Source organism: Mandrillus leucophaeus, unplaced genomic scaffold, assembly GCF_000951045.1.
Source record: "Mandrillus leucophaeus isolate KB7577 unplaced genomic scaffold, Mleu.le_1.0 Scaffold1541, whole genome shotgun sequence".
In the NCBI taxonomy this organism is placed as follows: domain Eukaryota; kingdom Metazoa; phylum Chordata; class Mammalia; order Primates; family Cercopithecidae; genus Mandrillus; species Mandrillus leucophaeus.
In genome coordinates this window covers 40,006-62,580 of record NW_012101523.1, presented here as the reverse complement: position 1 = coordinate 62,580, position 22,575 = coordinate 40,006, and the positions used below count along the sequence as shown (strand labels likewise).

Below are 22,575 nucleotides of genomic sequence, written 5' to 3'. Positions count from 1 at the left end.
AACATGGCACATGTATACATATGTAACAAACCTGCACGTTGTGCACATGTACCCTAGAACTTAAAAGTATAATAATAAAAAAAAATACAAAAATACAAAAAAAAAAAAAAAACTGTGACGTAGAAAGTTTTTAGCCACTAGTCCAAAGACACACACTAGGATATGACAGAGCCAAGACTGATTCTCAAAGTAATAAGCACTCTATTATAGAATACTGCTTTCTAGTACACATGGGGGACACTGACTGCTTACATTAAATGCTTTCATTCACTTCACATTCTTCCAGTGTCAACACTAAGCTTGCCTAATCTGGCTCAGCTAGGTCCCACATCCCGGCTCAAGACAAGCTAGGGATTCTTGTGTCTTAAACAGTTTATTTGACATTTAGGGAGCAAAATGCCAAACATTCTTCTGCTTTCCTTTCCCTGAGAAGCATTTTTTTCATTTCAGTTAAATTGAAGACAACATTTATTTATGAAATATACTTAATGAGCTTTGCCCTAGGTCACATGCTAGGGAGAACACAAAACAAAAACATAAACCACCACTGTCATTCAATGAGCTTGTTATCTTACTGGAGATGTAGCTTCTATACGCATGAAACACACCGAACAAGTGTTATCACTGGCATTTGTAGACTTAAAGTGGGAATGCAATGAAGGATGTAGAATTGTTATCCAAGAGTTAAACTGTACAATTGATTAGATGAAGTTAATAAGAATAGATTCCATATCAGCAAGACTTGACTCTAACCTGATAGAGGTAATAAAAGGAAGTGTCAGTCAGTGAGGGTAGCCAATCTGGGAAGCTCAGAAAAGAAGAAAGAGGAGGAGAAGGATAGGAGGAATAGAGAAGAGGAGGATGGAGAGGAGGAGAAGGGAAGAGAAAGGAAAAGAAGAAGGCTGCCACAGCCAACAAATGACAAAAGGCACCCATTTCCCAAACCATCTTGAAAACAAGTTCTCCTTCCCCTCCTGAAACCATGAGGATATGTAAAACACGGGAGCAACTTACGTAGAGAAGCCAGGAATGAAAGATTATCTAATAAACTGAGTATTTTTATGCAAGAGAGACAGGCCATTATCTATGAGATTATTTATATAATAGGACTGGACCAAGCTTTCATGTGGATCAGACATTTAGGCAATTCCCCTCCCCAGTCCTCTCTCCCAATAACCAGCAAGTAGAGACTCAGGAGAAATAATATTGTTGCTACAAGCAAATTTTAAAATTTTATTTTAACTTCATATCCAAGTTGTACTATGAGCTGAGTTTTGTGATTATTTTATATAACAAATGACTGCATTTCTAGCATAAAAATAAATTGTTGGTGGCCACTGCAAACTAGAACTGGCAAACAAGGAATTGTGGAAAAGTGAAATCTCAGATGAATTTAAAGGATGGTGTGATGTAAACAGGAGAAGATTCGGGAAACAACATAACAAAAGAGAAACAGCAGAAATAAATTCGTTATCTATATGGAGCAGTATGCAGCCTTGTCCAGAAAGGGTGAAAGCTGGGAGTTTAAATAAGAGATAGATCTTATCTGAAGACAAGAAGATCCTTGAATGCAAGCGAGGAGATTTAAAGCATTAAGGATCCACGGAGGGGACTAAAATATAAAAGATGGCATTTTAGGAACAGTATAATCGTAAGATGGTCTGGAGGTCTGGAGACAGACGTGAGAGGGGGTGACTTTTGCCCAGAGTAGGAGAGATGACAAGGAAAAGAAAAGAACACCTCCAAGAGAAATACTGAATGGAAAATTGTCAGATTCTAGCCATTCATAGGATCCATAATATGAGGGATCCTTCAAGGGTCACATCAAATGTCCCTTCTGTAAAGTCAGGAAGGAGCCCTGGGAGCCCCTTCTGCAAGTATACCAGGCCTCCCTCTGTGCTCATATAAAAATGTGTTCATGCTACAAAAATATCCTTACCAAATTATGATATACTTATCTTAAAATTATTTTCCCTTTACCTCTTCCAGCATTGCCTTTAATCCTATAAACCCTGGTATAAAAAAAAAAAAAATGACTCATCAGTGAATTCAGGTATTAGATCTCCCTGCTGACATGCATGACTTCTCTTAGAAATTCTCCATTTGCTCCAAAATACCCCTGATAAAGATAATTCTTTATCTAGGGCTCAGGGGCCAGTTCTGGCTATAAGGATATACGCTAAGTGCTGATCAGTGGGTTATGTCTGAAGACAGCAGTCACCCGGGAGCCAAGGCACTGTACCCAGACATGTTCTGTTCCATATTCTTTCAGGCCCAAAGCCCAAATCTCCATCTCCCGACAGAGTGAACCCGAGGAAAGCCACTGAACCAAAGTCTGAATTCTCCAGGAGGGTGGTGTGGTCTTTGTGGCCTGGGTATGCCTTCTGCTCCTGCCATTTGAGGCATGATCTCCTGCACACCAGGAGTAGAATTTCTTCATCTTCATCTATGTGCTGTGAATGCATGTCCCTGTTACAACTAGACTTCATAACAAAAGAACATTTGATCTTTTCTTGAGTGCCTGAATTTTTTTTCTTTAGCGTCTTCTGCTGAGGTGGGCAGAATTCTGAAATGCGACTGTCAGAGTCTGTCCTCGTTAAGCCGGATCCATCCCTATGCTAGGGATCCACCCCAGGCTGCTGGAGTAGTAGAAAACCAATAGCCATGGAGGATTTCCTTTCTCTGACTCCCTTCAGTTGTGTCTCTTTCAGTTAATTCCCTGCTTTTCCCTGATCTCTGGCCCTTGCCAACTAAGATTATGTAGAAGGTCTGCCCTACTGTTTCAGAGTTAGATTTTCTACAATGGTGTCTGGAAGTATAATGTCCCTCCAATACCACAGCAATTCTTGTGCTCATGTGTTACTAAAAGCTACCATGCTTTAGCTACTGCTGTCTGCAGCATCATTTTATTATCTGACAAAGCTTACAGCCTTTCCATACCCATGTATAGTGTAATAGAGTGGTTAGGAGTGCACTTTCTGAAACCTGACTGTCTGAGTTAAATTCAGTTCTGTGACCTTGGGCAGGTTATTTAAATCTCCTCTGTAAATGTGGAAATAAAAACAGCACTTACTTCCCAGGGTTAGTGTGAGGATTACAATAATTTATTCATGAAATGGCACTTAGAATAATGCCTAGCATTCAGGAAGTACTTAATAAGTATGAGCTATTATTATTATTTGGGTTAAGTGTGAGGAAGTCAACACATATAGACAATAGCCCATGGTCCTAAGGCTGAGAGTCTGAGCCTTCAGACATTCCCATGGAGAAACAGAACTTTTAGCAATCTCTGGAATATGATACAGTGTTAGATCTCCAAGGCTCACTGACAGAAACACCTCCTTCTCCATATAGCAGACTTCTCTGATAGAGACTGAGTTTGGCCATTGATGATGACATCTCTTGAATGGGACTGAAAAGACCCTGCCATCCCTTAATACAGGGCTTTTACGGTACTGGATGTATAGGTGTAGGCATGTTTGAATCAGGGGGCAAGTCTCCCTCAAAAGAGCTCCTCATCTTAGAATCACTAAAGGCAACTTCCTTCAAAAGAGTGAATGACCATCCCCATTTCCAGGTAAAATGAAATCCACTAACCACTGAACTAGTGTAGCCAGTCTTCAGTAAGGCATTGAATGGCAGTGAGAAGGCAGTGAGAAGTAACAGCAGGGGAATGCTCATCAGAACTTGGTCCTCTCTCCACTTGAGGTGGGGTGGGTTGCAGAGTGGTCCCCACTCCTGCTCTTTAGAGTGGATGATGGTGAGGTGGATGTTTTGAGCCCCCAGTTAATAAAGCAGGAAGCAGCTCAAATAATTATATGGAAAAAAAAGATGTAACCATATGCATACTCCAAGTTCATTGTGGTTACATCCACTTATGGCACTCAACATGTTTGCAATGTTTCCATAGTATATTCAGGAATATACTTGTATAATCTCTCCTGTATAGGAATGGACTCTTATAGATTATCAATACTGAAGCTGGGGCTGCATTTATGTACTTCTGGTTTGCAACACAGTTTGGGCATGCACAGCTACAGATACTGTGGCACATGGAGACAAAGTGATGCTCTGGACACTTCCACTGCCACAACTTTCCTTTATTTCGCAAATAAGGAATTTTGTTGGAAATTCTGAGTTTGCAATGACAAGTGTAGCAACTGATGCTATATTCTTATGAAACCTCTCTTAGGACTCTCTAAGGATTCCAACTCTGAGAACTAAAAAGGGCAGCATTTGCTTCTCCACCTCCTTCCTACCCTACCCCAAGCACCTATTTCTTACCAGCCTAGAAAGATTTCTGCTGCATTCTCCCAGAGGGACCATAAATTAGAGACCACAGGTAACCCCCAAGGCCCACAGAGCTTCAGGGGCATTATATCTTCACTCAAGTACACCAAAGTACTAACCATTGCACCTAATGTGCACTAATTTTAGTAGATTACATTTTATGTCTGTACTGTGCGGCATAATACTCTAACACTTGTGTTGATAATAGGTTCCTTTTTGGAATTAGCTACAGCAGAGTGATACACACAGAGAGAAACTCTAGAATGAGATCCCAAAATGTAACACCTTGATCTGGGGTTTAAAATGAACGTTCTAAATAGTTTCACAAATTATTGCTGGAAATCATACTGTTTTGAAATTTGTTCTTGAAAGACTACAAGGAAATTGTCAGACCAAAGAAAACTTTAGCTATCCCATTGTGGTGGGCAAAATATCTTGTGGGCAGCGCCTTGGCCCACAAGATATCCATGACCTAACCCCTGGAACCTGTCACTGTGTTACCTTACATGGCAAAAGGATCTTTGCACATATAACTAAAGTTAGAGACCTTGAGACAAAGAAATTATCTAGGATTATCCAGGTGGGAGAACAATGCCCAACTGTGGTCACAGGAAGACATGACTGCAGAAAAAATGTTCAGGCCGGGTGCGGTGGCTCATGCCTATAATTCCAGCACTTTGGGAGGCCGAAGCAGGTGGATCACTTGAGGTCAGGAATTCGAGACCAGTCTGGCCGATATGGTGAAACCCTGTCTCTACTAAAAATACAAAAACTAGCTGGGCATGGTAGTTAGCATCTGTAATCCCAGCTACTCAGGAGGCTGAGGTAGGAGAATCGCTTGAACCTGGGAGGCAGAGGTTGCAGTGAGCCGAGATCGTGCCACCGCACTCCAGCCTGGGCGACAGAGCAAGACTCAGTCTCAAAAAAAAAAAAAAGAAAAAAAGAAAAAGAAAAAGAAAAAAACAGAAAAGGAGAAATGTTCAAACAGACGTAATGTTGCTGGCTTTGAAGATTGAAGAAGGAATCACAAGCCAAGGAATATGGGTAGCCTCTAGAAGCCGGGAAAAAAAGGAAATTAATTTTTCCCTAGGCCTCCAGAATGATATAGCCCTGCCTATATGTTAATTTTAGCCCAGTAAGACCTGTGTCAGACTTCTGGCTGTCAGAACCATAAGGTACTACATTTGTCTTGTTTTAAGGCACTATGTTTATAGTAATATGTTACTGCAGCAATAAAAACAACTAATGCACCCATGAAAAAGGTGGTAGATCTAAAAGCCTCATGGATAAAACTCTGAGGTTGCTAATGCACCCACATGCCTGTTTAAAAGGAACGCTAGACTACGTTGGCACTGACATGCTTGCCTTTGTGTTCAGGTCTCTATCTCTCCCTCCTACATGCCCCACCTGGACTTCCAGTTCAGTTAATTCAGCATTCACAAGCAGGTGTGTCACTCAACATCAAGCGTGATTCAATTCAAATCACCAGAGATGTGAAGCCATTTGTGTAGTGCTCCAAAATCCCTCCGAGGACTCATTTGATAAAAATCTGGTTACTTCTGGCTAAGTGATATTTGAGTTTGAGTGCCCCAGTAAATAAGCATCCATTTTTTCCCATTCAAGTTCGGAACCAGTGGAGAGATACAGATAGAAATGTCAGCTTGATCGTTGATAGAAACGGACTGCAAATATGGCTTGAGCTCTCAGTCAAAAGGTGTTGCTAAAGACTGCCAGCTTTCTACTCCCACAGAACTTGGGGGCCTACCCACCAAGAATAAGCTTGATCCGTAGATTAGAAACCCTTAGCCAGGACCGATATCTCACACTGACTTGGGACAGAGAAAGAAGAAAGAGACAAAGCCCCAGTAATTGATCTTTTAAAATAAATTAGTTACAGCCAATTGAGAAAAGTGGCTAAAAATAAATCAATCAATCTCATTTAAATGAGATCTTCAGATTCTCAGAATTTCCTTTTAATTCCTGTCATTTTTATTTGGGTCCATACCACCAATGAGGGAAATGTTTTTAAAATTTTTAATAAACATATAAAATGTCATGGTTAGTGACTGCCTGGGGCCAACACATAGTCAGTAAAAGAATTTACCAAGACAGTAATAAGTCTGGAAAGGCAGATTTATTTAAAGAAAAGGGGAGATACACTGCCAGCGAGCAATGGGCAATACAGCAGAGGGAAGGCTGTCTGCTGTCTGCAAAGAGGCAGGGACTGGAGGGGAGTTTTTTAGGTCGTGTTACTTGGGCTTAATGTTTGCAGACAGGATGCTAGGTGCAGGTGGGCTTTGATTGGGATGCTTGTAACAGGATGCTTGGGTGCTAGTGAGCCATTTGCAGTTGACCCTGTTTCTCAGAACATTTGTTCCTCTCTACCCCCTACTTCTGTTTCTGCCAGCTAAGCTTATTTTTCAGTTTTCTTTCAACTCCTTAGGGCTCCACAAATTGCACATATTTATGGGGTACAACTTGATATTTCAATACATGTATACATTATATAATGAACAAATTAGGGTAATTAGCATGTTTACCACCTCAAAAATTTAACATTTCTTTGTGGTAGGAACACTGAAGATCCTCTCTTCTGGCTAAATTGAGATATACAATGTCTTACTGTTTACTATAGTTACTCTACTGTGCAATAGGATACCAAAAATCATCCTTCCTTCCTAGCTGTAACTTTCTTGACTAACCTCTCCCAATCTCTACCTGCCCCCGGCCCTCCCCAGTCTCTGGTAACCACTGTTCTATTGCCTACTTTCATGATATCAAGTTTTTTTTTTTTTTTGGATTCCACATATGAATGAGATTATGTGGTATTTGTCTTTCTCTGCCTGGATTATTTCACTTAACATAATATCCCCTAGATTCATCCATGTCACAAATGACAACATCTCCTTGTTTTTATGGCTGCATAGTATTTCATTGTGTATATATACCACATTTGCTTTCTCCATTCATTCATTGTTGGACACTTAAGTTGATTCCATTGAATAGTGCTAGAATAGACATGTGAGTGAGGATGTCTCTGTGATATACTGATTTCATTTCCTCTGAATATATACCTAGTAATAGGATTCTGGATCATACGGTAGTTCTATTTTTAATATTTTGAGGAACTCCATACTATTTTCCACAAACGATGAACTAATTTACATTCCCACTAATAGCATATAAGGGTTCCTTTTTCTCCACATCCTTGGAAACACTTGTGTCTTTTGTCTTTGTGATAATAATCATTTTAAGTGGAATGAGGTGATATAGTGGTTTTGATTTGTATTTCTCTGATGATTAGTGATGTTAAGCATTTTTCCATACACCTGGGTTGGTATTTATGTCTGCTATTGAGAAATGTTCATTAAGGCCTTTTGCCATTTTTAAATCAAATTATTTGTTCTGGGTTTTTTTGCTACTGAGTTGTTTGAATTCCTTATATATTCTAGATATTATTTCCTTGTCCAGCTGTCTAGTTTGCAAATATTTTCCCCCATTCTATAGGTTGTCTCTTTACTCTTGATTGTGTCTGTCCTTTGATGTACATGAGCTTTTTAGTTTAATATAATCCCATTTGTCTATTTTTGTTTTTATTGTCTGTGCTTTTGAGATCATATTTTAAAAATCCTTACCTAGTCCAATGTCATGAAGCATTTCCTTTGTTTTTGTCTATCAGTTTCATATTTTCAAGTCTTACATGTACATCTTCACTTCATTTTTAGTTGGATTTTGTACATGGTGAGAGACAGGGGTCCAGTTTTATTCTTCTGCATATAGATATCCAATTTTCCCCACACCATTTATTGAAGACACTGTCCTTTCCCCAGTGTGTATTCTTGGCACCCTTATTGAAAATCAGTTGGCTGTAGATATGTGGAATTATTTCTGGACTCTCTATTCTGTGCCATTGATCTGTGTGTATTTTTACACAAATGCCATGCTGTTTTAGTTACTATCACTTTCTCATGTCAGGTAGTGGTATGCCTCCAGTTTTGATTTTTGTGTGTTTGTTTGTTTTTAATCAAGATTGCTTTGGGTGTTCAGAGTCTTTTTGTGATTCTATACAAGTTTTAGGATTTTTTTTTTTCTGTGAAGAATGTCACTGGAATTTTTGTTTTGTTTTGTTTTGTTTTGGAGATGGAGTCTCGCTCTGTCACCCAGGCTGGAGTGCAGTGGCGCAGTCTCGGCTCACTGCAAGCTCCGCCTCCCGGGTTCACGCCATTCTCCCGCCTCAGCCTCCCGAGTAGCTGGGACTACAGGTGCCCGCCACCACACCCGGCTAATTTTTTGTATTTTTTTTTTAGTAGAGACAGGGTTTCACCATGTTAGCCAGGATGGTCTCGATCTCCTGACCTTGTGATCCGCCCGCCTCAGCCTCCCAAAGTGCTGGGATTACAGGCGTGAGCCACTGCGTGGAATTTTAACAGGGATTGTATTAAATCTGTGTATCACTTTGGATAGTAAGGACATTTTAACAATGTGAATTTTTCCAATCCATGAACACCTCTTTTTGCATCCTCTTTAATTTCTTTCATTAATGTTTTGTGTAGTTTATTTATTTATATATTGAGATGGAGTCTCGCACTGTCACCCAGGCTGGAGTGCAATGGCGCAATCTCAACTCACTGCAACCCCCACCTCCTGGGTTCAAGTGACTCTCCTGCCTCAGCTTCCCAAGTAGCTGGGATTACAGGTGCCTGCCACCACGCCCAGCTAATTTTTTTGTATTTTTAGTAGAGACAGAGTTTCACAATGTTGGCCAGGCTGGTCTCGAATTCCTGACCTCGTGATTCACCCACCTCAGCCTCCCAAAGTGCTGGGATTACAGACGTGAGCCACCACGCCTGGCCATTAATGTTTTATAATTTTTAATGTACAGATTTTTTACCTTCTTGGTTAAATTTACTCCTGAGTATATTACTTTTTGTAGCTATTATAAATGTAGCTATTGTAAATTCAAATGATTTCATTACATTTTTTATCTGTATTCTTCTGTATCTCGCAAGTTTCCCTAAAATCACTACTTTGATTTCTTTTTAAGGCATTTTGTAAGTTTCCTTTTCTTTGGGGTTTATTACTGGAGAACTACATTCATTTGAAGGTGTCATGTTTCTTTGCTTTCTCAAGTTTCTTGTGTATCTACTTTGTTTTGTTTTTTGCTTGTTTGTTTGAGATGGAATCTGGCTCTGTCACCCAGGCTGGAGAGCAGTGGTGTGATCTTAGCTCACTGAAACCTCTGCTTCTCAGGTTCAAGAGATTCTCCTGCCTCACCTCCCAAGTAGCTGGGATTACAAGTGTGTGCCACCACATCCAGCTGATTTTTGTATTTTTTGTAGAGATAGGGTTTCACCATGTTGGCTAGGCTGGTCTTAAACTCCTGACTTCAAGTTATCTGCCCGCCACAGCCTCCCAATGTGCTGGGATTACAGGCATGAGCCACCACACCTAGCCTTGTGCATCTACTTTGATATCTGTGCATCTGCTGAATCCGTTTCTGCTTCCAATTTTACAGAGTAGCTTTTATAAGGAAAGATTTTTTCCTACAGATGTGTCCTACGGTGTCAGTTGAGTAGTGTGAATTCACATTGGTTCTGGGTGGACATAGTAGTTGGGTCTCCATACAGCTTCATCAGGTATAATCCATGTAGTAATATCTGTGAGTGCCTCAATGGCCTAGACTGCAGGAGTTTAGGGCAGTAGTGGTGCAGCTTTGCCACAGAAAGGGCCACCAGGCTGGTTCTTAAGCTGGAGGTACATGCACAACTGTGCAGGATCACCTGTTCCTTGCAGGGAAGGGTGTCATGTGGACTTGGATGCAAGGGTCATCACCATTTCACTGGGCCTAGGTTCTAAACAGCTGGGGTTGTGGTGCTGCAGTCATCTGTGTGAGCATGTAAGAATGACAGTGGAGTCTCAGGGATGGAAAGATCAGTGGTTACTGTTCCCCAGAGTAGAGCACACTCTAGCAGTGGCTCCAGTTTCAAGGTGTCACTGTGCCATAACAGCCTGGGTCATGGGAGGTGGGCAGTGTACAATGTGAGCTCCTACTGTGAAACAATGCCACTGTGGGAACTCCAGACAGCTCCCCCAAGGGCCTGTGAGGACTGCCACATTCACCTGTAGCAAGGACTACCTGTATCTGTACTGGTAACAGGGGCTGCTGGGGGCTCCCTGCTTACCTGACAGAGGAGGTGTAGTAGTAGAGGCAGAGTACTTCACCCTCCTCTCTATGCTGCCATCCTGAGTTACTGTTTGCCACAGAGATTCTGCCATTCCCTTGCTATACTGCAGTGCTCTCCCTCAGATACTCTAGTCTAATTGTAGTTGTTTATTTGTTGTTTTGGTCTTTTTGTGTATGAGGAGGTAAGTGCCAAGTACCTCTAGTTAGCCTCTTACTGATAACCAGGAAATGCTTTGAATGGAAAATAGAATGGATTCTTTCTGGTGTTTATTTTTTATTTTCCATTTTTTTTTTTTTTTTTTGAGACAGAATTTACACTCTGTTGCCCAGGCTGGAGTGCAGTGGTGTGATCTCGGCTCACTGCAACCTCCACCTCCCAGGTTCAAGCAATTCTCCTGCCTCAGCCTCCCAAGTAGCTAGGATTACAAGCACGCACCACCAAGCCCAGCTGTTTGTATTTTTAGTAGAGACGGGGTTTCACCATATTGGCCAGGTTGGTCTCGAACTTTTAACCTAAAGTGATCTGCCTGCCTTGGCCTCCCAAAATGCTAGGATTACAGGCATGAGCCTTATTTTCAAATTTCTAAAGTAAGATGTTTGAATTTTTATTTTTAGTGTTGACTGATGTAAAATAAGAGTAGGGTTTTGTATATTTCTGTGTGATTTGCTGATGAGTCACCTACAGTATTCCTTGACACTGAGGTAGAAATAGCAACAGACCAGTTCAAGTAAGTCTACTCTTCCTATGTGACCTTCAAAAAATAATTTTACCTTGCTCAGCCTCAGTCCTCTCACTTGCAAAAGAGAAATAACCGGACCTTGCCTGCCTAGAGACAGTGCGAAGGTCAGGTAAGATAATGAACATAAAAGCAGATATTATGTATTGTTTCTATGACTTCAGAAATTATTAAATACTTAACAAATTAGATCATGAATGTGATATGGCCTAAAAAGGTAGTATAAATGGAAGATATTTGATATACATAATCTGTTGTCAATTAAAGAAATACTTAAATTTTCCACAAAGGGTATTAAGAGACCATTCGTTTTAGAGTACACATTGGAATATTGTAACTTAAAACAAGACCATATTGTATTGGATAAAATATTTTTATTTTAGGACTTACATGATTGCTGCATGTCTTGTACCGAATGTTCTGCCCTTCACAATTCCTAAAGGAAAAAAGAAAGAAGAAAGAAGAAATCATGATTTCATAGAAGAGGCAGCATTTAAAAAAAAAAAAAAATCAAATACAAGGCATTGGTTCCCTGTAAAACTTTCACTAGTGCACATTACCCCAAAGATTCAAAGTTTAATTCTAAGAAACTAATTTTCAAGGATTGGGGGCCAAGAAGTCTTGTGGAAGTGTCACATTAAATAAAGAATGAATTCTTTAGGTAATAGTAGTACTCATATGCAATTCTTACCCAAGGGCCCGTATAACCATTACAATTAATGTACAATATGTGTGTGTCTCATGTGTGAATATGTGTATTCTTTTCTATAATGAAAAGGGAAAAGCTACATGCAGAAGCATTTGTGTAGCATGTTTCCACTAGGACATTTCTCTTCCCTTACTGAAGCAACTCAAGTTAGCAGGGCACTCACTGTCTTCCTTTAATTAGTACAACAGTGTCTATTAGAAATTTGCTTGAAGTAATGCTTCCTTTTTATTTATTTATTTATTTATTTATTTTGAGACAGAGTCTTATTCTGTCTCCCAGGCTGAAGTGCAATGGCTTGATCTCAGCTCACTGCAACCTCCGTCTCCCAGGTTCAAGCAATTCTCCAGCCTCAGCCTCCAGAGTAGCTGGGATTGCATGCGCACACCCCCATACCTGGCTAATTTTTGTATTTTTAGTAGAGACGGGGTTACACCATGTTGGCTAGGCTGGTTTCGAACTCCTGGCCTCAAGTGATCCACCCGCCCCAGCCTCTCAAAGTGGGGGGATTACAGGCATGAGCTACTGTACCCAGCCTATTTTATTTCAATCATTGACCTTACCAAATGGGATTATACAAAGTCATGTTGGAACAGCATTCTTGGGATGCTAATACTGGTAAGTTTGAGAATTTTCCAGGGATGACCACCACATAACCTATCTTCCCCCACAGCCACTAGCTCTGGGACCCCGCCACTCATTTTCCAGGCAGTTTTCCTTTGGGAGACTGGAATTCCATCCAACAGGTACTTCCCTTAGTCCAGTGCTTGTCCATCTATATTTTACATAAAATCCTTAAAGATATCTAATCTATTCATGGCACTTTTCCCAATTTTTCAATGGAGTTACATATTTTTTCCTTTTATGTTTTCCTGGTGAATTCAATCGCAAATTTGGAGCCAGGAAAGCTAAACACAGGCTTAAATAATCATTTTGAATTAAAAGTCAATAGATACTATTTCAATTGTTACTAAAATATTTATTTCTATGGGAACAAAATAATTTTAAAGTGGATAGGAGGTCATTTTTTTTGCCACTATGATTTAAATATGAGCCTATATGAAATGATTGATAGAGTCAGCAATGTTAAACTCACTGCATATACTTTCTGATGCTTCCATTTTTCTTGATTACAAAAGGAATAAGTGGAAACCAGTAATGTGCCAGGAAGTATAGAGGTAGTCACTCAAAATCCTATCACCAAAAACTTTATTCTTTTGTCATTTAACCCTCCATTGTTTCTGCCATTTACAGGATTGAAAATCATACTGTTAATTCATCCTAGTATTTGTTTTAATCTAATATTATAAGCATTTTCTCATTTCATTGATAATTCTTTGGAAAAATTATTTTAATGATTACATCACAGTCCATTATACAAACATTATTTTTGTAGCTGTAAATGTAAAACTTTTAAAATTGTGACAAAATACATATAACATAAAACTTACCATCCTAACCACTTTTAAGTGTGTGGTTCAGTGTTTAAGTATGTTCACATTGCTATGCCAATATTACCTTTTGTGATTACATTGCTTCTCTTTTTCCCTACTTAAAAACTGACATATATTAAAATTCTATTTGGTATGTATACAATTTTAAGAGTTTTGACAAACCCATACAATTGTGTAACTACTACCACAAGGAATATTTGGAACAGTTCCATCACCCCAAAAATGCCCTCAGGTTGCCCCTGTATAGTCAGCCTCTTCCCCCACCCTCAGCTCCTGGCAACCACTGGTTGGTTTTGTCCCTATAATTTGTCTTTTCCAAAATGTTATATAAATGGAATCACACCATATGTAGCTTTTTGAGACTGGCTCTTTTTAGCATAATATATTTGAAAATCATTCTGTGGTTGCAGGTATCTAGTTTGCACTTTTTTAATTGCTGAGTGGTATTCTATTGCACAAATGTACAACTGTTTATTCACTCACCAAGTAATATTTGAGTTGTTTTTAGTTTTGGGTAAGTATGAAAAAATGCTATAAACATTCACATGGAGGTTTTATGCTAACAAAGCTTTTCATTTCTCGGGTAAATACCTTGAAGTGGGATTTCTGAGTCCATTCTTTTTTATATAATATAAAATTTATTTGGTAAACATCTTTAGGTTTTCATTTTTGTCCATACATACAATACATATTTAGAAGTATTTTAAAACAAATCCCAGTCCTTTCATAATATGAATTTTTTCATGTATGAGTTTTTAACTCTTGGCTGGCTAAATATTATTTAATTAGTTGGATGTATGGCTGGCATATGATTAAATCTTTGCCTTTCATACAGGAAAGGCAATGCTGCATGATATGGTATTACTTCTTACATGATCCTTTTTTCTCAAAGCTGTAAACACACTTCATTGACCCTTGACATTTAGACTTGCAGAGGAGAAATATGATTATTCCTTTGCTTGTGTGTTTTATGTTTCTGCCTGAAAGGTTATAGTACTCTTGTTTTGTTGTGTTAGTATTTGATATAAAAGTTAAGTTATAATCAGGATGTATCCAGTCGTGTGTTTCATCAGTCTTTACTGAAAATGGTGAGCCTTTTTGAATGGAATACTCAAGGTCTTTACTTACAATGCTGCTGATTATTCTCAGATTATGATTTTGATTACTGCTCTTGTTCCATAAATGCCTATAATTGTGAGGCTGGAGCTCCCTCTCTCTGCATCTATTATTTCTTCATTAATCCATCTGTGATTTCCTCATATATATATATATATATATATATATCTCATTTCATTGACCTTTTCTTGTGCTTATAAGAAATCTTCTACAGATATTCCTCCACACTACTGGTTTTAATTTTCTGTAGTGGTTATTTTCTATTTTACTGTGTCCGGTGAATTTTTAATATTAACTTCCACACTTTTTCCTTTGCAGTTTTTCTCAAACTCTCCCTCCTCCATTTCCATTTCATACCACCTTCACCTTAAACTTTCTGTTCCAACTGCAACTTGTACCCATTGTCTCCTCTCATCTTGTGTTTTTGAGGTGGTATAATCCCTAATTAGATTTAGAAGGCTTTGGGAGAAGGACATTTTGGAGTGAAAGGAACAGCATTATAGCTGCCTCCAAAAGCATTACCTAACTTGTAGTTAAATCATATTTAGGTAGATGTGCTTTCGTGATTTGTGGTTCAGAACATCTTCCCAGATTATCACAATGGGTTGGCTGTGTCTTAATATTTTGCAGCACTGCATATTTCTGTTTTTAAAATTTTGTCATAGGTATTTTATTCTTAAATTTATTAAAATCTTGCTAAGAGTACATCAAATTTTAATCATTCAAGCAGCACCAAACTGGGAGGCTGGTAGAAAAAAATATATTGGTGTGGAGAAGTCATTCTCTTGGTCAAGGAGAAAATGACTCCATTCTACTGGGAAACAACAGCTACGCCTATGGAAAAGGTCATTCACTTACATGGCCTACTTCATTTTGCTTTTTCTGTATGAACAAAAGAAGAAAATAAATAATAGGAAAAGTGAAGAAGTAATTGAAATTACTCTCTTATTTTGGAAAAGCCCCAGTTGAGGGAAGTTGCTAATAGATCAGTGAAGTGATAACCAAAAAGCTTTTTGTACCATGCTGACTTGCACCTCTAAAAAGCATCTGATGCTAATTTGAAAGGAACAAGCAAATTAGAGAGTCGCAGGTTAAAAAAAATATTTGAATTGATGGGAATACTGGAATACAAAAATTGTTGAAACTTAATAAAAATGGCATTTTCTTTAAACATTTTCAGAAATAATTTTTAGATGCATTTTTAGTAGTTGCTTAATTTTAGCTATTTATATTAAAAACTGTTCTTGTAAAAAGAAACTTAAAACTAAAAGGTAAGGAAAGAATATATCAAAGGTATCTTATGGCTGTGTCTCAGGCCTTCAGTGTAGACCATGTGTATAGCAACGGCCTAAACTCCATTGCCACCTGCTGTGTCCTAATTGTAAGCTGAGTTTCCAGGAGTCACTAATTTGCATCTTGAGTGTTGAGCCTTAAAATATAAACCTAAAAAGTATCTACAACTCTACTACAAATCCCACTACAATTGCAGCATGGTGATATGAAAAAGAGAGCATTTTATGTCATGAATTTTCAAAACATAATGCACCATTTTAGACTCAGTCTTCCTTCAACAATGTCTTACGGTGATCCTACTATCTACCAGAATATGGATATAAAGATTCAGGGAGATTACTTCTCTATTTCCTTTATAAGTCAGTAGCAAGGTTTTTTTTTAAAACCCAACCACCTGGTGACCATTTTTAACAACCTATTTTACTTTGTCCAACCTAATACATAGTAAACTCAGTGACTGGCCTCTATTGATGTGGCTTGCTTTGGTTACAATTTAGTATGAAAACGAATGACTACTTCATGAAACAGGCATAAAATGAAATGCAAGTTATTTTAAAGTTAAGGACATTGGAATCCTAATTCTCCAAGCAGGAACCTGCCAGCTTATTCTGGAATAATTCCTTTGGGCCAAAGCAACTAAGCTGCAGAAATATTACTTACAAGTTTTAAATTTCATTGTAATTAGTATATGCAAGAGCTAATGGTTATCAAGAGTATTTGAAAATTCAAGAGCATCATTTCACAATTATGTATTTTCTATCCATTACAACATTCATAACACCCTGTATTGAAGAGTTTTGAAGTCATAAATTTATGAATATATAAAAAACATATGTTGATTCCACATGAGGATATATTAAAAACATTAATAAAATTTCCCTGGAGTTCATAGCACTATAATTTATTATATTCATTTGATGATATATTGACTCAAATACTGGTGTCATAAAGCCTGAGAAGTATGTGTTTTGAAGAATAAAAATATATTAATTTTTAAAATAGTATTTAACTTAAACCTGTGTTTCCCATGATTGGCACTTAACTAGAATATCAAGTTACACACTTCTGCAAGAGAAAGAGACATTCTGGCTGGCATATGGTTTGCAGTGCAAAAGAACTGACTATTTAAAGTAATCAAATTCTGAAATAACTTTATCCACAAGAAATATATAAGCAAAATAGCTATATTTGCTATTTTCCTAAATCATGAATGCCCTAAATCATGAATTTGAAGAAGCACACTGATAAAAGGGAAGGCACTGAAATGCTTTCTAAAGCTTTAGGATGGCTTTCAGCGTGGTTTTATATGTAATCACCTCCATATTCCTCTTCCAAGAAAAACTGACCACAAGTATTCAATATTTATGAAGACTTAATAAGTCTCCAAGGCAGTTCAAGGATAAAGAGACCTGATAAGCATTCCAAGGGAAGTAGGTTTCCTTCTTTAAAATCCCAGAGTACTTCCAAAACGACAGTGAAAGTTCTTAACATGGGAATGGCTCAGGAATGATTACGGTTTGCAGCTGCTTAAAATGTGGGGAGCAAGAATGAGTGAATTATTAAAGAACCTGCTACCATGCTTTTGAATTAAACTAATTTCATTATAGCCAAAAAGTGGTGTTACTGTCCCTGTTTCTTAGACATGGAAAAAGTGGGTGTGCCACAGGCCTGATCCTATGCCAGGAACCAAGCTGGGAGAGCACATGCAATGACATGCATTTATCTTACTTCTGAAATACCACAGAACCTATTATTCTCTCAATATATGCACACATATGCACAAATACATATATACATATTTGATTTAGGATGTTTTCTACCCTCAGATACCTGTTTAAATTAGATGAGCTCAGGGACCAGGCAAATTTGGAGATTCTCAGGCCTAAAAGCAAATTTCAGAATGTAGGCTAAGGTTTGTGCAGAAATAGACTAAAGAATGCTATATTAGTCCTAAGAAATGAAAAAGTTAAGCAAATCCTACATCAGAAATAGGAGAGGTAACTGAGTAAATGGAATCATAATGTACAAAAAAAACTTCTGCAGTTTTTTTTTTCTCTGAAAACTGTTTTTGAGACTATCCATGTTAACAGATGTAACTCTATAATTCATTCACTTTTAGAGATCTGTAGGAATCCCAGTTATAAATATACCAAATTTATTTATCAATTCTCTTTATTCTTCATTGATCAATTTTCCTAAATGTTGATGAAGATTATTCCAAATCTTCATTTGGAAGTTGGTTTCAAATTTTAAACTGCACCCACAGTTCTGCAATGAGCAATCTTATATCACCATGTTAGGCATATTTACACATTTCTCTGGGATATATACTTGAGCAGGGTTGTTCTGTTCCGGGTGTTTACAGCATCACTATTACCAGATATTGACAAATTGCTCTCTAACATGGGCATACCAATTTTCACCCTCATTACCAGTACAGGAAGGTTCCTATTTTTATACATCTAGGTCAATATTTCACATTTTAAAACTTTTTAATTTTTTCCCAATATGAAGAATGTGAAATATGTCATTTCATATTCTTTTTCTTTTTGGGGTAGACAGAGTCTTGCTGTCTCACCCAGGCTGGAGTGCAGTGGTGCAATCTCAGCTCACTGCAACCTCCTGGGCTCAAATGATTCTTGTATTTCTGCTTTCCGAGTATCTGGGATTACAGGCATGTGCTACCACGTCAGGTTAATTTTTGTATTTTTTAGAAAAGGGGTTTCATCATGCTGGTCTCAAACTCCTGACCTCAAGTGATCCACCCATCGCAGCCTCCCAAAGTGCTGGGATTACAAGTGTAAGCCACCACACCCAATCTCATTTCATATGCTTTTGCAAGTTTTTGTCAGTGAAATTATTATTTTCATTTGTTTTTTACTATGCAGATTCATCTTCTGTGAATTTCCTGTTCATATTCTTTGCTCACTTTTCTACTAGGCTCTTTTTGCTTCTATTTTATTGGTAAGTAGAAGTTACTTAATATTTCAAATACTAGTCCTTTATTAGTTATATTCATTGTCAAGATTTTCTCCCACTCTATGGCTTGTCTTTTCTTTAGGTTTATATTTTTGTGATACAGATGTACATTTTTATTGTGCTTGAATTTATCTATATTTTCCTTTGTAACTCAAACTTTTTGTATCTTAGGGAATATTTTACTATCTAGAAATCACAAAGATAATCTTCTGTATTTCTTTATAAATGTTTCCAGACATTGCTTTTTACAAGTAGAGATTAATGCACTTGGAATTTATTCTTTACATGAATTGATATGTTCTAATATTTTCCTTTGACTATTGATAATCATATCTGAGCACCATGTATTGAATACCCCTCTTTCCTGCACTGATTTACAGGGCCACTTTCAATATGTACCAAACTTCCACATATGCATATATCTGTTTCTGGGCTCTGTTTCTGTAAACTTTTGTAATGCTATGAATTCTGTTTAAATTTTGGGCTGTTTATTTTCTGCTGAGACCATTGCAAACCTGAGCTTTGGCGGGTTGGGAGGGGTTATATATTCATGGGTCCTTTAATTTGTACAGAGCACAGAACTGATTTCTCTCTGTCAGTGATTTAATACATTGAACATTGAGTGAAATGTTCAAAGAGAAAAGATGTTTCCCAAAACAACAATGTTTATGTTAAAAATAGTCATTAAAAGATCTGTTGTAATAAAAAAAAAAAAAAAAAAAGAATAAGTATTCATTTTATCAAGTGCTACTTTTGCATCAATATAGATAACTGTATGGCTTTTCTCTTGTATATCATCAATGTTTTGCCTCCTGGTGCTTACTCCTCCCAAGTATTTCCTTGTGTGTTACCAGTTTTAGGATTGCAAGTTTGTCAATTAGCATGGCTCTATTGACAGGAATCCTATGCAGCCGGTTGGTGGCCTGACTCTCAGATCTTTCACTGCTGCTATAACCTCAAGGATATCACAGGCTACAAGATCACTTTCCATATTAATTTCCCAAGTAAATGTTTCCACAATCATATAGGATATATGTATTCAATGCAATATACATAATACATATAGGCCAATATATACGCAATTCCAAGTTTTGGGAGAACAGGTTCATTGTTCCAACGTAGATTTTTTTTTTCATATGGAATTAAGACTAAGATATTTAAATTCCCTATGCTGGTGTGTGGACGTTTTTCCCCTAGTCCTTCTGTTTAAGTGTCTGAACCTCAAGGGTCTTGCCTTTATCTTAGGGTTGCAGTTCCCACGGCGTGAACTCACATACACTAAAGACTTGATCTTTTGTGATTGTGAAAGAATTGAAACTCAACAGCCTGAGTTTTTGCGACGATCAAATCCCATCTCCATCACCAGGGCAGGCACAGAATCAGTTATGCACTTACTAGTTTGGCATTCAGTTTACTCTTTGCTTTTTGGCCCTGTGGATTTCCCTTAATTTCTTGTAGGTTCAACTTTAGTGGTGGTGGTGGTGGTGGTGTTTTAAATGCATGTCCCATTTTGCCTGGCATTTCTAGTTTTTTTGTTGTTTTTTTTTTAATTAAATTAAATCTTCCACTTAAAATAATTGTAAATCAGCTGGGCACGGTGGCTCACGCCTGTAATCCCAGCACTTTGGGAGGACAAGACAGGTGGATCACTTGAGGTCAGGAGTTCGAGACCAGCCTGGCCAACATGGTGAGACCCAGTCTCTACTAAAAATGCAAAAAATTAGCCAGGCATGGTGGCGTGCACCTGTAATCCCAGCTACTTAGGAGGTGGAGGTGGGAGAACTGCTTGAGCCCTGGAGGCGGACGTTGCAGTGAGCCAAGATTGTGCCACTGCACTCAAGCCTGGGCAATAGAGCGAGACTCCATCTCAAATACTAATAATAATAATAATTGTAAATCACATGCATTTGTAGAAAAATAATAAGAGACCCCCTGGATCCCTCAAGGGTAACATCTTGCAAAACTCTACAACAAGAATACAACTAGGAGATTGATATTAATACAGGTAATGTACAGAACATTTCTATCATCACAAGGCTCCTGCAAGTTGCCTTTTATAAAGCTGCATCTCCTCCCCACCCATCTATCCTCTTCCTTAGCACCTAGCAACTACTATTCTCCATTTCTATAATTTCTGTCATTTCAAGAATATTACATAAGTGAAATACAGTATTTAAGTTTTGGAGATTGGATTTTTATAACTTCATTGTAATTCTCTGGAGATTCATCAAGATTGTTGTGTTTATCAATGGTTCATTTCCATTCACTGCTGTGTAGCAGTCCCTGGTATAGATGTAACACCATTTGTTTAACGATTCACCCACTAAAGGGCATTGGGGTTGTTTCCACCTTTTGGCCACTGTGAGTAAAACCGGTATAAACATTCATGTACGGGTTTTAGGTTTTATTGTGAACCTAAGTCTTCAGTTATCTGAGAAAAATGCCCAGGAGTGCAATTGCTGAGTTGTATGGTAGTTGCATGTTTATTTTTTAAAAGAAACTGCCTGTTTTCCAGAATGGCTATATCATTATACATTCTCAGAACCGAAATAAGAGTAACACTCTTTCTCTGCATCCTTGCCAGTATTTCATGTTGTGAACTTTTTGAAAGTTATTCTGATAGGTAGGTAATGATATCTTATTGCAGTTTTAATTTGCATTTCCTTAATAGCCAGTAGTGTTGAACATATTTTTATGTGCTTATTTGCCATCTGTGAATTCTCTTGGGTAAAATATCCATTCACGTCCTTTGTTCATTTTCTAATTAGATTGTTTGATTTTTAATTGTTGATATTTAAGAGTTCTTAATAGAGATACTATTCCTTTGTTAGGTCATTTTCAAATATTTTCTCCCGCTGATCTCATTTGTTTATTCCTCTGCCAATACCACTGCTCTCATTACTGCAGCCATACAGTAAGTCTTGATATTAAGTAAGCTGATTCTTCCCACTCTATTCTTTTAAAATATCTTTTAAAAATCAACAGATACATACCCATGATCCCAGCACTTTGGAAGGCCCAGGCAGGCAGATCACTTGAGGTCAGGAGTTCAAGACCAGCCTGTCCAACATGGTGAAACCCCATCTCTAATAAAAATACAAAAATTAGCCAGGCATAGTGGTACATGCCTGTAATCCCAGCTACTTGGGAGGCAGAGGTAGGAGAATCACTTGAACCTGGGAGGCAGAGGTTGCAGTGAGCAGAGATCCCGCCACTGCACTCCAGCCTGGGCAACAAAGTGAGCCTTCATCTCAATAACAACAAAACACCAACAGATAAAATTGTATGTATTTATCAGGTACAATATGATGTTTTAAAGTATCTATACATTGTGGAATGATGAATCAAACTAATTAACATATCCATTATCTCACAGAGTTATCATTTTTGTGGTGATAATACTTAACATCCAGTCTCAGCATTTTTCAATAATATATTGTTATTAAGTACAATGACACTGTTGCACAATAGATCTGCTAAACTTATTCCTCTTACCTAACTGAAATTTTGAATCCTTCCACCAACATGTCCCCAACTCCCCTCCTCAACCACTCTAACCCCTGGCAACTGCCTTTCTACTCTCTTTTTCTTTTTTTTTTTTTTTTTAATTTATTTATTATTATCATACTTTAAGTTGTAGGGTACATGTGCATAACGTGCAGGTTTGTTACATATGTATACTTGTGCCATGTTGGTGTGCTGCAACCATCAACTCATCAGCACCCATCAATTCGTCATTTACATCAGGTATAACTCCCAATGCAATCCCTCCCCCCTCCCCCCTCCCCATGATAGGCCCCGGTGTGTGATGTTCCC

At 38.0% G+C, this 22,575-nt stretch overlaps 1 protein-coding gene across 1 annotated transcript in view; it reads right to left on the bottom strand.

Moving 5' to 3' along the window:
* The window catches only part of ADAMTSL3 (ADAMTS-like 3), a 289,568-nt gene that overhangs the window by 238,281 nt on the left and 28,712 nt on the right, over positions 1-22,575 (bottom strand). The window contains exon 3 of the mRNA XM_011975396.1: positions 11,602-11,647. Within this exon, the coding sequence (XP_011830786.1) occupies positions 11,602-11,647 (46 nt within the window). The remainder of the gene's footprint in view (positions 1-11,601; positions 11,648-22,575) is intronic.